This window comes from Convolutriloba macropyga, chromosome 8, assembly GCF_964194025.1.
Source record: "Convolutriloba macropyga chromosome 8, txConMacr16.3, whole genome shotgun sequence".
In the NCBI taxonomy this organism is placed as follows: domain Eukaryota; kingdom Metazoa; phylum Xenacoelomorpha; order Acoela; family Convolutidae; genus Convolutriloba; species Convolutriloba macropyga.
The window spans coordinates 50,153,788-50,166,641 of NC_134475.1; the positions used below are offsets into that span (position 1 = coordinate 50,153,788).

General features: G+C 34.9%; 1 protein-coding gene across 2 annotated transcripts in view; it reads right to left on the reverse strand.

The window, feature by feature from the left end:
- Positions 1 to 1,796, reverse strand: part of LOC142344800 (uncharacterized) — a 28,357-nt gene extending 26,561 nt beyond the window's left edge. The window contains exons 1-2 of one of the 2 annotated variants that reach the window (XM_075396751.1): positions 1,648 to 1,796; positions 1,366 to 1,517 (exon numbers count right to left, since the gene is read on the reverse strand). In XM_075396751.1, the coding sequence (XP_075252866.1) occupies positions 1,366 to 1,517; positions 1,648 to 1,769 (274 nt within the window). In that variant the 5' untranslated portion in view covers positions 1,770 to 1,796. Of the gene's footprint in view, positions 1 to 1,365 lie in introns of both variants that reach the window. The other variant, XM_075396750.1, reaches the window with a different exon arrangement.
- Between the last annotated feature and the right edge of the window lie 11,058 nt (positions 1,797 to 12,854).

Genomic DNA, 12,854 nt, shown 5'->3' on the forward strand with positions numbered 1-12,854 from the left:
CACCGAAATTTCCCTCTGTACAATCTTATCTTGTTATGGATAATTAGGAGGAGTTATTAAGTTGCTGCAGGACAAACTTTCGTTTTATCGATAGAAAGTTACCTAATTTTTCTGATGAAATAGCCAATTCAACCATACAGCACAAAAGAGCAAAGAAAAATTTTAAAATGAGGGATTTATGAGAAACTAATTTATTTGCCAAATTTTTAAAAAAATTATTTCAAAACAATGATGCTTGAATACAAATAAAATCCTGAAAAAGCATGAAGGAATATTGAGGCGACAATCAAGATTATCAGCCAATTAATTTTGTCAATTAATTTTCTCAAAAATCCGTAAAAAGCTTTGGGTGATCCCAATTCCAATTCCCAACCTACAACTCACATCAAATAAAAATATTGTGATAAATTTGGGTCCCATATGGTATATTATTAACATGGAAACCACTTTTAAACACTTAATTGCTATCAATAAATAAACACGCATTAAATTAGGCTTAAATGCGGATTATAGATACATTCAGTGCTAAAAATAGATACATTCAGTGCGAAATAGATTTACCGTGCGTGCGAAATCGAGATACATAAATCGAGCAGGTTTGTGATACGTAGCGCGCGAAAATAGGATACATAGCTTGTATCTCAAATTCGCGGCTAAAATTTGGAGACTTTTGCGAACACGGGTTGCGCAATTCCCTTCAACTTTGCCTGTTTTGCTTAAGTATATTTTTCGCAATATGTTGCTTTTTCAATGTATTAACATGGGAAAAACAAACAAGAGATACGTAGATCGGACAAATTTGCCCGTTACGATTAGGGTATACCTCTGCGGCGTAATGTGAGTGCTTCAAAATTTGTTCATTTTTGCAAACATCAATTGACCCTTTCATTGAGTTTCATTCAACAGAACTGGCTTGTTTCTATCAATTGATAACAAAATTTTATATCTCTAGGAATTGATATCCCCTATTTGTAATAGTTACAACGCTGTCTTAATAGGTACTTCAGAACACCAATAATTCTAAAATCAGTCGCTTTTTACTAGGAACTTACAACAAACATTTGTTGACAAAATCTCTTAGTTTCAGAGCAATTGCTGTGAAACCAGTAGCTGCTAAAAGAGCACAATATGTAACCGCCAATTTTTAGCACTGAAGGTGGCTCACAATAAGTACAAGTTTTGAATAGCCAATTGTATTTGATTAAAATTGATGTTTAGACCCTATGTTCAGTATTCGGAAATTGCTGGATACATAGCTTGTATGTAGCTTGTAAGATAGAAAATACTTGACATAGCTTGTAAGATAAAAAATACTTCGCTACTACTTAATTGCTTTTTTATTAGTTTTGTTGCATATTCACTTACCAGAAGTGGATGTGGCGCATTTATTCACATTTGATGTGAACTCTTTCCAATACAATATGGCCGATATCGCCACAGTCATTCCATAAATCACACAAACAGCAATCCCCAAGTGCCTCGCGATTGACCGCAGGTTCGATTGAACTATGTCCACCCTCGGTTTAAATTTCGGATACAAAGATGATAACCAAATCTCAAAAAAGAAGGATTTCATCATAATTGTCTGATATAGAGGTGAAGATGAATGAACAAGCGTGCGCTTTGTATCCGAACGACTAAACATACCGCGAGCATCTGCTGCGTACTACTTTACATAGTTTTGAGTTAATCAATGTTTTCACGTTGCCCGAGTTTCCCCCTTTCTCATGTGACGAATCATGATTATTCGGAACGGCACAGCCAGTCATGAAAACCTGAAACGCGACAGACCAACTCCAGCGTTTCTAGAAAACTATTTTTTGTAAAACTTCTAGATTATCTCAATTGGCGATCATTTCCGTTATCATAGTCATGGTCTGTAATTGAAACGGAATCAGTTTAATGAATAGTCAACACACAATTCATCTCAGGGGTATACCACACATGTTATTTCCCCACACAACCAACCTGATTTTTTTGCTAAAAGGAGAACTGTAAACAGTCCAAATTTGTAATTGTGAACAGCCCAACTGTTCGCCAAAATGTCGAAACCTGAGTAGTTGCCGACAGGGGACAATCTTTTTCTTGCTTCTATTTATACATTATCAAGCTTCGCTTTCAGCCAAACATTGCTAAATTGTGACAACTCGGTTATCGGTTGACACCACATCATTGGCAAGATTCATTTCCGTATTAAATGTACATGGGAGTAATTTTTCTTATCCCTGCTTGAACAAAATTAAGAAATTGCTCCAAGGATCATGGAAAAGTCGATCAAATATCGATGTCCTTTTGCATTTCGTAATCTAATTTTTCTGCTTTATAAATATATTGATTTGGCTGTCGGTAAATATCTTAATTTCTTTTGTGCTGCCAAAAAACCAACAGTTCGATAAATTCAAGTCTTTTAAAAAGAAAAGATTGAATGGTGAAAACAAGGTCAGGGTTCTGAAGAACAAAATTACCACGTTGCGCCAAAAATTTGCCCGCGTGTAGTCGCGAAGAGACAACCAGGAATAAGTTAAGGAAATGTAATTATTCGCGGATGTCGATTTTTTTGGTTTTCAAAAAGACTTCAAAAGCAACGCAGCGACAAAGTCCTATTCAAAAAACATCAGAGAAAAACCATTTAATAACGCAGTGAAAGAGTATAACATTTTCTTCAATATCTCCACGATGACGGTATAATGGCTATATTTCGATAATGCTTAAAAGAGGAAGTACCAATGATTCATGATAAAATCTTGAAAGCGTTATTCTTGCTAACGAGTCAATTCTTTCACTTTAACTAAACATCTCAGCATGATTGTTCAAGTAAAAGAAGCTATTAAAACTGCCTGTCATTCACTCTACTCAGCATGGGATAACTGATATATGACGACCCACAGTGAAACATTTCTTGAGATATGAGTAATTAACGTTCAATTTTCGTGCATTTGGCAATGCTGATGGTTACGGCCTTAAAGCCATATTAGTTATTCATATTCAGAACAAAGTTAACATCCCAAAGAGCTCAGTCAAATTAGACAGATTTACCTTCCCAGTCTTAAGTCAAACTTGAAAATTATCCAAGATTCACGCGGTTTGAGCTCAACTGTAATGGATGGACGAGTAATCTCCAAATAAAAACAAAAAACCTCGTTTCGATCAGCTTGAACATGACCTCACGCACGCAATTGAGCCAACAAATTGCATGAATGATTGATCAAAAGCTGATTTGAAGTGAGCCTGACATCGTAAGGTTGTATTGAAAATGTTACGAAGTGAAAAAACCAGTAGAAAACAATCGCAGCTACTAAAACGAAATAAGACCTAAGACAATTTTCACATTAAAATGCATTAACCTTCAATTAGAGTGAGATGCCGCAATTTCAGCTTAAATCATCATTTTTAAAGCCATGAAAAGTCTTTAGAGAGTGATGCAAATCTTCAGATTAAAAAAACTAATCGAGTTAGTAGGCTAAAAACTGAGCGTAGGAAATGACGTCACGCAAATAAAAGCAACACTTCTGCACGCACGCGCAATCAAAACTGATCTTTTGAACGTTGGTGCGCAAAAATGCAAAACAACAAATGAGCATCAGAAGCCGAAGCACAACTTACAGCTTCGCAGCTATGAACAAAATCAGAAAACGGATAAAATTCAGCAAAACATTGAAAACAAAGTTTTAGCAAACGTAAATCTATGATCACTTTTATATTTCTGAGAATCAGCAAACCAATGAAAACGCAAAACAAGCCAAAAAACAAAATTACTAGCAGGAAAAACTTGGAGAATTGTTAAGAATCACCAAAAATTAGAACCTCTCAACCATCCCGCAAAAAAATTTTCAGCCTGCTACTCATTTATGTTTTGGCAACTAACTTTTTCATTAATAAATTTCAAGTGAACGATTCATTCAAAATCATTTATTGGAAAGATCTCTCAAAAAAATAGCAGCCGACTAAAAATTTGAATTGATTTTAGTATCAGATACACAGCAAAGCTGCATTAAAAATACTTGAAGCAAAATCTAGGAAATTACCCAGCGGTATCGTGATAAAAGAAAAACAGCATCTATGCATCCAATCATGTCGAAAACAACATTATTCGACCTTATTCTATTTCATAAAAAGTGATTAGAACAAGATTAAATTTTAATGCCTTCAACTAATTAGGTGCAAATGAAAAAAAAAGTAAAAATACGCATTACCAGGTTTTCGTCACTTCGTACAAAATACATTGGCTAGGAAATGGCCAAAAATACAGTTTACGGCAAAAAAGTATAAGTATCGTCATAAAAATATGGATGGTAATGTGCGTTCGCACATAAAATTCCGACCCCGCTCATCCACTTTTTTGGCATTATTCCTGAAAATTCAAGTATTTCCAGAAATTGCTGTATGAACAAAAAAATCATCTCCAACGCAAATACTTCAGTGGATTAACAAAAGCCGCATTAGATTGATGAGACCTGCCATTACTAAGAAAGCGAGGCAAGACCAAAAACAAAATCAAACAACAACAACAATAATCACATCCAAAACTTAATGTCCATCTTTTTAAAAAAATTTTAATAACAAAGTCAAGAGAGCGTTAGATAAAACAGAAATTGAACAAAATAACTTGTACTTTACTGGAAGAGACATGCGACCAGTCCATAATAAGGCCCGGTTACAATTAGACAAAGAACAAAAACAGCAACGTTAATAAATTCGCTTATATTTTCGAAAACAATAAATTTCAAGGTAATGAAAACCAAAACATATCAACTGAAGTTATCCAAAATGTTTTATTATCAGCGATGCCTACATAGGAGGGCATTAAGAACTGTCTTGAGGAGGTCACTAAGAACTGTCTTTATTCAATTTTTTCGCGGTTACAAAAAGAAGAACAAAGAGAAAACATCCGAACATTCAATTGAAACTAGTGAGAAAACGCTGTCGCAGCCTTAAAGCCATATTCTCCCCCTCAAACTATGTTTGGTTGCGCCTTCTCCAAGTAACAAAAAATGGTATGTCACCTCTCATTAATCAGACAAAGTAAAAACTGACAAAAGAGAAGGGGAAATAATAATAAAAACTTTTGTGCCTTTCGAAAACAGTTTTCAAAGTCATAAAAGCCAATAGATACAGAAGAAAATGATTAAATAGGTTCGATTAGTGGTCCCATGGAAGCGCTTGAGACCTGTAATTATTCAGAAAATGTCTTACGTTTACAAAAAAACATCAAATAGACAAAAAAAAATCTTTTTTTTTTGCGGAAAACCCGTGTCGAAGCAAGCTAAGTCATAACGAATTCTTTAAAAACTTTAGATTATGTACACATGCTCCTTCTTCCGACGCCAATAATGTCATATGTGATCTGTAATAAGCGAGACTAGCTAACAAATACACACGAAACGAGAAAAATGCTAAATTACGAACTGTTTTTTTTGAAAAAAAAAATTGTTTTCAAAGTCATGAAAGCCATCAGCCACCAACTCAAATCAAATAAGCTCATCTCACCCTCCATAAAAATCCAATGAAGCCTGTCAATCTCCAGGAAAATCTATCCGACTAAAAGACAAAGTGAAGTCAACAGTTGAAGAAAAAATTAAAAAAATCAATTAAACTCTTCGAGAAAGTGGTGCCGAAGCCGCTAAAACCATAATCTATGCCTTTAAAGATTTTCATATGCTCAAATGTCCCTTATTGAGAACACCAGTAAGGTCTTGTGTAAACTGTGAATAATGTGACAATGTGAAAAAACGACAAAGACGTGAAAACTGCCCTAAAAGTAAAAAAAAATGAGAAATTTGGTAGAATCAAATCCAGAATACCATAACAAACACATGAAACAGCAATAAAGATAAAATTTTGATTCAGTAGTAAGAAAAAATTATTCTCTCATTGCTGACACTGAGCTACAAGTTGACCAAAGTAAAAAAAAATAGTGGCAAAAGCCAAAAAGCCATTGTTTATTTAAAAGTCAAACAAACTTTAAAGTCAAAACGACTACAAGCTTTCGAGTGGAAAAACTAGTTACATTAATTTGGAACTGCATAGAAAGCCAATTGTACCTAACACCCGTGAGCTTTGATTTGAATTGTTCTGTTCTTAAATTTACAAAAAAAAAGATCGATTTTTTTTTAAAAAAAGATCGACTGATTACAATCCGAATTAGTTTTGGATTGCAAGTCCAAGATTGGAGCGAAACTAACGTTGCTATTGTTTTTCGTCCGTTAGGAACACTTAAGTATTTCGAATTTTATAGATATAGACAATCTGTTGGTTAAAAAAATCAAAAATCAATGCTGCGTTTTTGATAATCATCGAGAAAAGTTAGCAAAAAACGGCAAACAATTAATTCCGGAGCACTCTCAATGGAAATTAAAGTAGAACGAGACCCTTTGGGGTTTGAAAAAGTTTGTGTTAGTGGTTTTGAGGCGTGTACTTGCGCCCAATTTAATCAAAGTGGATGAAGAAGTGGTATTCCGTGCCAATTTCGTTGAAAAAGGCTGAATTTTGAAATATTTAGCTAAAGTTTTAGCCAAAAAAATTTAAATATTCCACAAAACTTTTTCGTCTTTGAAAATCAAATCAACTTCACTATTGCTAACAATTTTAGCAAAATTGATTGAATTTTAGGCAAAATTTCCCGAAAATGTGAATAAAAATAACGCAAATCAGTCTCAATATTCCCAAAAACTTAAACCTCGATAACTCGCTCTAGAAAACGAAATTCAAAAAATTAATTCCATATTCTACGCTGGACGGTCTTTTTAAGGACACCACTCAACTCTCTACGAGGAAAATATGGATCGGTCAAAATTGAATGAACAAAAAAACCCATTTGATTATATAGTTCCCCACCCCCTCAAGAGGGGTAGGAAAATCAAGCAGAGTGAATAAAATATTAAAGAAAATTGGTGTTTAAAAACAATGGCTCCACTACAAAAAAAAACAAAGTTCACAATGCAATCTTCACTTCGGTTGAAACAATCACGGCTTCATCACGCAAAATACTGAGACTTTTTCTGACACTATCGATCACAAATTGTGAAACAACGGTTTACAAACTCTCATATAGAATCGTTTCTAAGTCAATCCATCTGAGGGAACAAATATCTCAGGAAACCAATCCCTCAAGGTTCCATTCTCTGTCCTTTGACACCAATTAAACCGTTTTAAAGATAGCCTTTCAGAAACAAACATTTTTATCCAATCCATTGCTCAGTTAATATATCAATGGTTTAACAAGGTCAAGATAGCGTCAGATAAAACGAAAACTGAACAAAATAACTTGTACTTTACTGGAAGATATATGCGACCAGACCATAATAAGGCCCGGTTACAATTAGACAAAAAAGGACAAAAACAGCAAAGTTAAAAAGTTCGCTTATACTTTCGAAAACAATTATTTTCAAAATATTGAAGACCATTACCTATCAACTGAGTTATCCAAAAAGTTCTATTATCACCAACACCTACATAGGAGAAAATTAAGACCTGACTTTAATCATTTTTTTTTTCGTATACCAAAGAGCAACAAAGACAACAAAAATGCAATTGAAACTTGTGAGAAAACGATGTCGAAGCAGTAAGGCCATATTCTCCCCCTCAAAAAATGTTTGGTTGCGCCTTCTCCGAGTAACAAAAAAGGTATGTCACCTCTCATTAATGAGAAAAAGTAAAAACTTGGCAAAAAAGAAGGGGTAAAATTAATAAAAACTTTTGTTTTTCGAAAACAATTTTCAAAGTCATGAGAGCCATTAGCTACATAATGAAATGACTAAATAGAATCGTCCACGGGAAGCCCTTGACACCTGTAACTATTCAGAAAATGTCCTACATTTACGTCTCTGGTGCTCCAAACTTTCAGATGCAAGATCTGTAACAAACAAAAAAACTATTTTTAACGACTTTTGCAGCAACTAGTGCACCTGCAATAAAGAACTGAAAAAAATAATTTGAAGAGCTTAGAAGTAATAAAGCTGCAATGTTCTGGACTTTTACAACAAACTGATAATCATATTTGAAGGCACTCAGGATTTCAAGACCTTGCATTCAACTATACTTTGACCACTGAAGTGATTACTTCAGCTAAATGCGACTTGGAACTTCGTTAACTGACAAACTAAAACTGGCCTTAATGGGTGCAAGAAATGATACCCCCAACAACAAAACAAAGGAGAGTCTTGACGAGAACTTTGCCATATTAAAGGCTACAAGAGCAATAGAAAGACCTCCTCTCAGCTGTTTCCTCCAAAGCTAATCAAAACAAAACAGATGAGAGCTTGTCCTACATCTAACTCAAGAGGGGTCGCTCAAGAGGAGTGAATTAAAGAAATAAAATATGAATGAAAATTGGTGTTTCAAAATGATGGCTCTAATACAATAAACAATGTTCACAATGCAATCTTCACTTCGGTTGAAACAATCACGGCTAAATCACGCAATAACCTGAGATTTTTTTCTGACACTATCAACCACAAATTGTGAAACAACGTTTTACAAACTCACATACAAAACTTTCTAAATCAATCTATCTGAGGGAACAAATCCCTCAAGGTTCTATTCTCTGTCCTTTCACACCAATTACACCAATTTGAAGATAGCCTTTCAGAAACAAACATTTTTATCCAATCCATTGCTCAGTTAATATATCAATGGTTTAACAAGGTAAAGATGGCGTCATATAAAACAGAAACTGAACAAAATAACTTGTACTTTACTGGAAGAGATATGGGACCAGTCCATAATAAAGCCCGGTTACAATTAGACAAAAAAGAACAAAAACAGCAAAGTTAAAAAGTTCGCTTATATTTTCGAAAACAATTATTTTCAAAATATTGAAAACCATTACGTATCAACTGAGTTATCCAAAAAGTTCTATTATCACCAACACCTACATAGGAGAAAATTAAGACCTGACTTTAATCATTTTTTTTTTCGTATACCAAAGAGCAACAAAGACAACAAAAATGCAATTGAAACTTGTGAGAAAACGATGTCGAAGCAGTAAGGCCATATTCTCCCCCTCAAAAAATGTTTGGTTGCGCCTTCTCCGAGTAACAAAAAAGGTATGTCACCTCTCATTAATGAGAAAAAGTAAAAACTTGGCAAAAAAGAAGGGGTAAAATTAATAAAAACTTTTGTTTTTCGAAAACAATTTTCAAAGTCATGAGAGCCATTAGCTACATAATGAAATGACTAAATAGAATCGTCCACGGGAAGCCCTTGACACCTGTAATTATTCAGAAAATGTCTTACGTTTACGTCTCTGGAGCTACAAACTTTCAGATGCAAGATCTATAACAAACAAAAATTATTTTTAACGACTTTTGCAGCAACTAGTGCACCTGCAATAAAGAACTGAAAAAAAAAATAATTTGAGGAGCTTAGAAGTAATAAAGCTGCAATGTTCTGGACTTTTACAACTAGTTGTTCTGAAAATCAGATTTGAAGGCATTCAGGATTTCAAGACCTTGCATTCAACTATACTTTGACCACTGAAGTGATTACTTCAGCTAAATGCGACTTGGAACTTCGTTAACTGACAAACTAAAACTGGCCTTAATGGGTGCAAAAAATGATACCCCCAACAACAAATGAAGGAGAGTCTTGACAAGAACTTTGCCATATTAAAGACTACAAGAGTAATAGAAAGAACTCATAACCGACTAAGAGAGAACTCTTGAAAACATAACAGACTAAACGTCGGAAGAATTTCTCTCGAACGACTAGTGGGAGGTCTAATCAATTGCAGCCTGCTTCAGTGGGGGGGGGGTGGGTGAGCCTGAATGGGACTAAGAATTTCAATAGCGGTCTTCAATAACCACATTTGAGGTTAACATATACTACTATTAAGATTTAAAGTAAAAAATGGCACCAGTTTCGGTGCACTTTTCAGTTGACTTTTAGTATTAAATTGCCGCCAATTGAGTTCAGCTGCTTGAAATTGTGATTGAGAGAGAATTTTAGATCACGCAAAACGTCAAGGGCGTAAAAGTCACTCGAAAAGTCAAAAATTGTCAAGCAAAAATTTTGCATAAAAAAGACAGACACGTTTACAATAATAGCTATGATCTTCGTTCAAGAGCAATTAAAAAGATAAATTGCGCCTGCCTTAGAAAATGAGTCAAGCAACAAAAAAATTTCCAATTGACAGTCGAGATATACTATTCAAGAAGTATTAAACATAGTGCAATCAGTGTGCATTCACTATGGGTTAGTTCAACTCAGATGTCACTTTTTAGTGCAGCACTGAACCTCTTATCAAACTAACCAGAAGAAGTTACAGGAAACATTTAGGAACGAATTCGAGAGCAATTCTTTTCTCGTTGAAAACCAATACTTTTTAAAATCTTCAAAAAATTTCCGATTTTTTTTAATGTGACCGAGGACACACGTGTGCCTACAGTTTCCTCGCATTCACTAATCACAAATGAGTATTTAGCAAATTTAAGCCCAACTATAGTCACTGAAACTTTTGATGAAAAATGATCATGCCTTTATGAAAAATAAACATGGATGGATTCCCAATTTCAACTAAAACGAACACTAAATAAAACAGAACAATGCGCGAAGAAAATACGCAAAAACATGGAATTCTGATTTTTACTTCTTAAACTTATTTTTTTAACCAAAACTCAAACATTGTCTTTCAATATACGCTTATACTGATCTAGCTTGGGTAACCTCTTTGAATTCCAATTAAAATGTACATTCCAAAACGAAACTTGATGAGTGACTGCAGAGGTCAGTTTTTGAGTGAGTAACGTCCCGCATGATCAACAACGAATCACGCACTTGACCTAAAAACTCAGAGCGGAGTAACAAATAACAAGACATATTAAACAGCTGCGTGATAGAAGCCCGAAGAAAATGCTGTATACATTCTTGACGCCTGATCAAATTTTCTCAAACTTTCCTGACGCCTGATCAAATTTTCTCTTGACGCCTGATCCTGAAATACAACAGACGAGCCTGGAATACCAGCCTACTGAGAGGCAGATGCTAATGAGAGGCGGATGATTATCTTTATATAATTATATGATTTTTTTCCGAATGTAAACATTTTCCTTTTTTGCAATGTAACATCAATTTCTGTTTATAATACCAGTATTTATAATTAATGATTCTTTTATTTTAATTGTGATGGTTTGTTCCCACGTTTGCCCACTCAAACCATTAACAAATCAAAGCAAATCTTGCGTTAGATTGTTTACTGCAGTTGGTGCAAACAATATTTTGCCCAGGCGAAGTAAAAAAGGAGCTTTGATGACATCTTTCGTTGGTTGTTCTCCAGAACTCTATAGTTCTCTATACAATTGATTTTATCGAATGAACAACTGATCCTTTCGCAATTCATCGGCAATGTATGAATATAAAATGAGATAGAAGCATTGCGTTCCACTGGTATTCGTTCAAGAGGCTCACAGAACTCAAAACCTGAAGCTTCAGTCAAAATGAGAAACAAGATTAGTAATTTAAGAATGAATTCTCATATTTCATAAAGAGGTTACAAAAGAGTAAGAACTAAATAAACAAATGTGCATCTAAAATTTATTGGGCTATAATTGGTCAAGAAATGGCTGCCCAATTTGAGATGTTAACACCTACATCTGGGACTAGAAAGAGATTAGTGTTTTGTACAGCACTGACAGCGATGTATGAATGTATGTAGAACTATCACAAGCAAAGGTAAGACGTTAAAACGATATTTGAAATTTGACGTCTAAGTAAGAATATTTACTAACAGTATCCGACTAAGATCGGAAAAATTGCTCTCAAACGAAGAAAGTTTCTTGGTTTGGGTTTTAGCGTCGCTCAGCTTGAAATCTGTGAATTTTATTCTTACCAGGATCTTGAGCATAAAATCCACAACCAAGCGAGGGAATAAGACTTTAGAAAATTAGAGTTATTAAATCTCTTAGAGTTGCTAAATCTGCGCCCTCAAGTTCATTTGCTTCCGCAAAAACGGAATGAGGTTTGAATAGACATTATAATATTAAGGACACGAGTAGATTATCGGTACATAGCCGACGCTGACACCCTTAACAACATTTGGACTGCAACACAGGAATATACGAACCAAACGAAAAAGATCGAGAAACTACGTTATCAGGAAGTTCTTCTAACAAAAAGATTTCTAACATTAACAACCATAATTCCAGCATTGAAAACTAAATTTTAAGATTTTGGTTTCTATGTTTTAGGTAACTATACACTAGCCTCGATGGATATAAAGTAGTTTTTGCGGTAAACCATCTTTACTTCTTTATATTGCAATCATGCCGTCTTTAGCTTGCATTGGCAACATTCTCCACGGGGGCAAAAGAACAAGAAGGTTAACAAAGAGTAAATCCAAATGAAGAGTGTTTCCAATTCCAGGTAGAATCCATATAACCAAATGTAAAATCAAAAAAATATACGTAAACCCAATTGCCTAATCCGGTGCATGAAAAATCTAAGCAAAAGGTAGCTAATCAGCAAAAAAACGAGCGATACTGGGTGGACGAAGGTGCCGTTAGCCGTTTTCACTTTCAACTACTGTTGTTTTCATCGATTCCAGGGAACACTTCTTCAACTCTCCCCAGAGACCAAATGCCAAGTGGGTTGACACATAATTGACCTTGTGTGAACTCCCTTTATTTTCGGTCTATTTTGGTCAAGGACGGTAGGTATTCACGGACCAGTCTTCAAATGTGGTTGAGGAATTGTTGAACATCCGTTGAAGATTTCGTGCTGGTGGGCGGGAAGACAACGGGCGGAAGGGAGTTGTAAGCACACTGGACAAGAAAAAGGTGTGGTGTCAACGGTTCTTGATTTTACAAGCCACCCGACACTCGTAAGATTTCTGGAATTCATCAAGCTACTGCTTCAGCAGA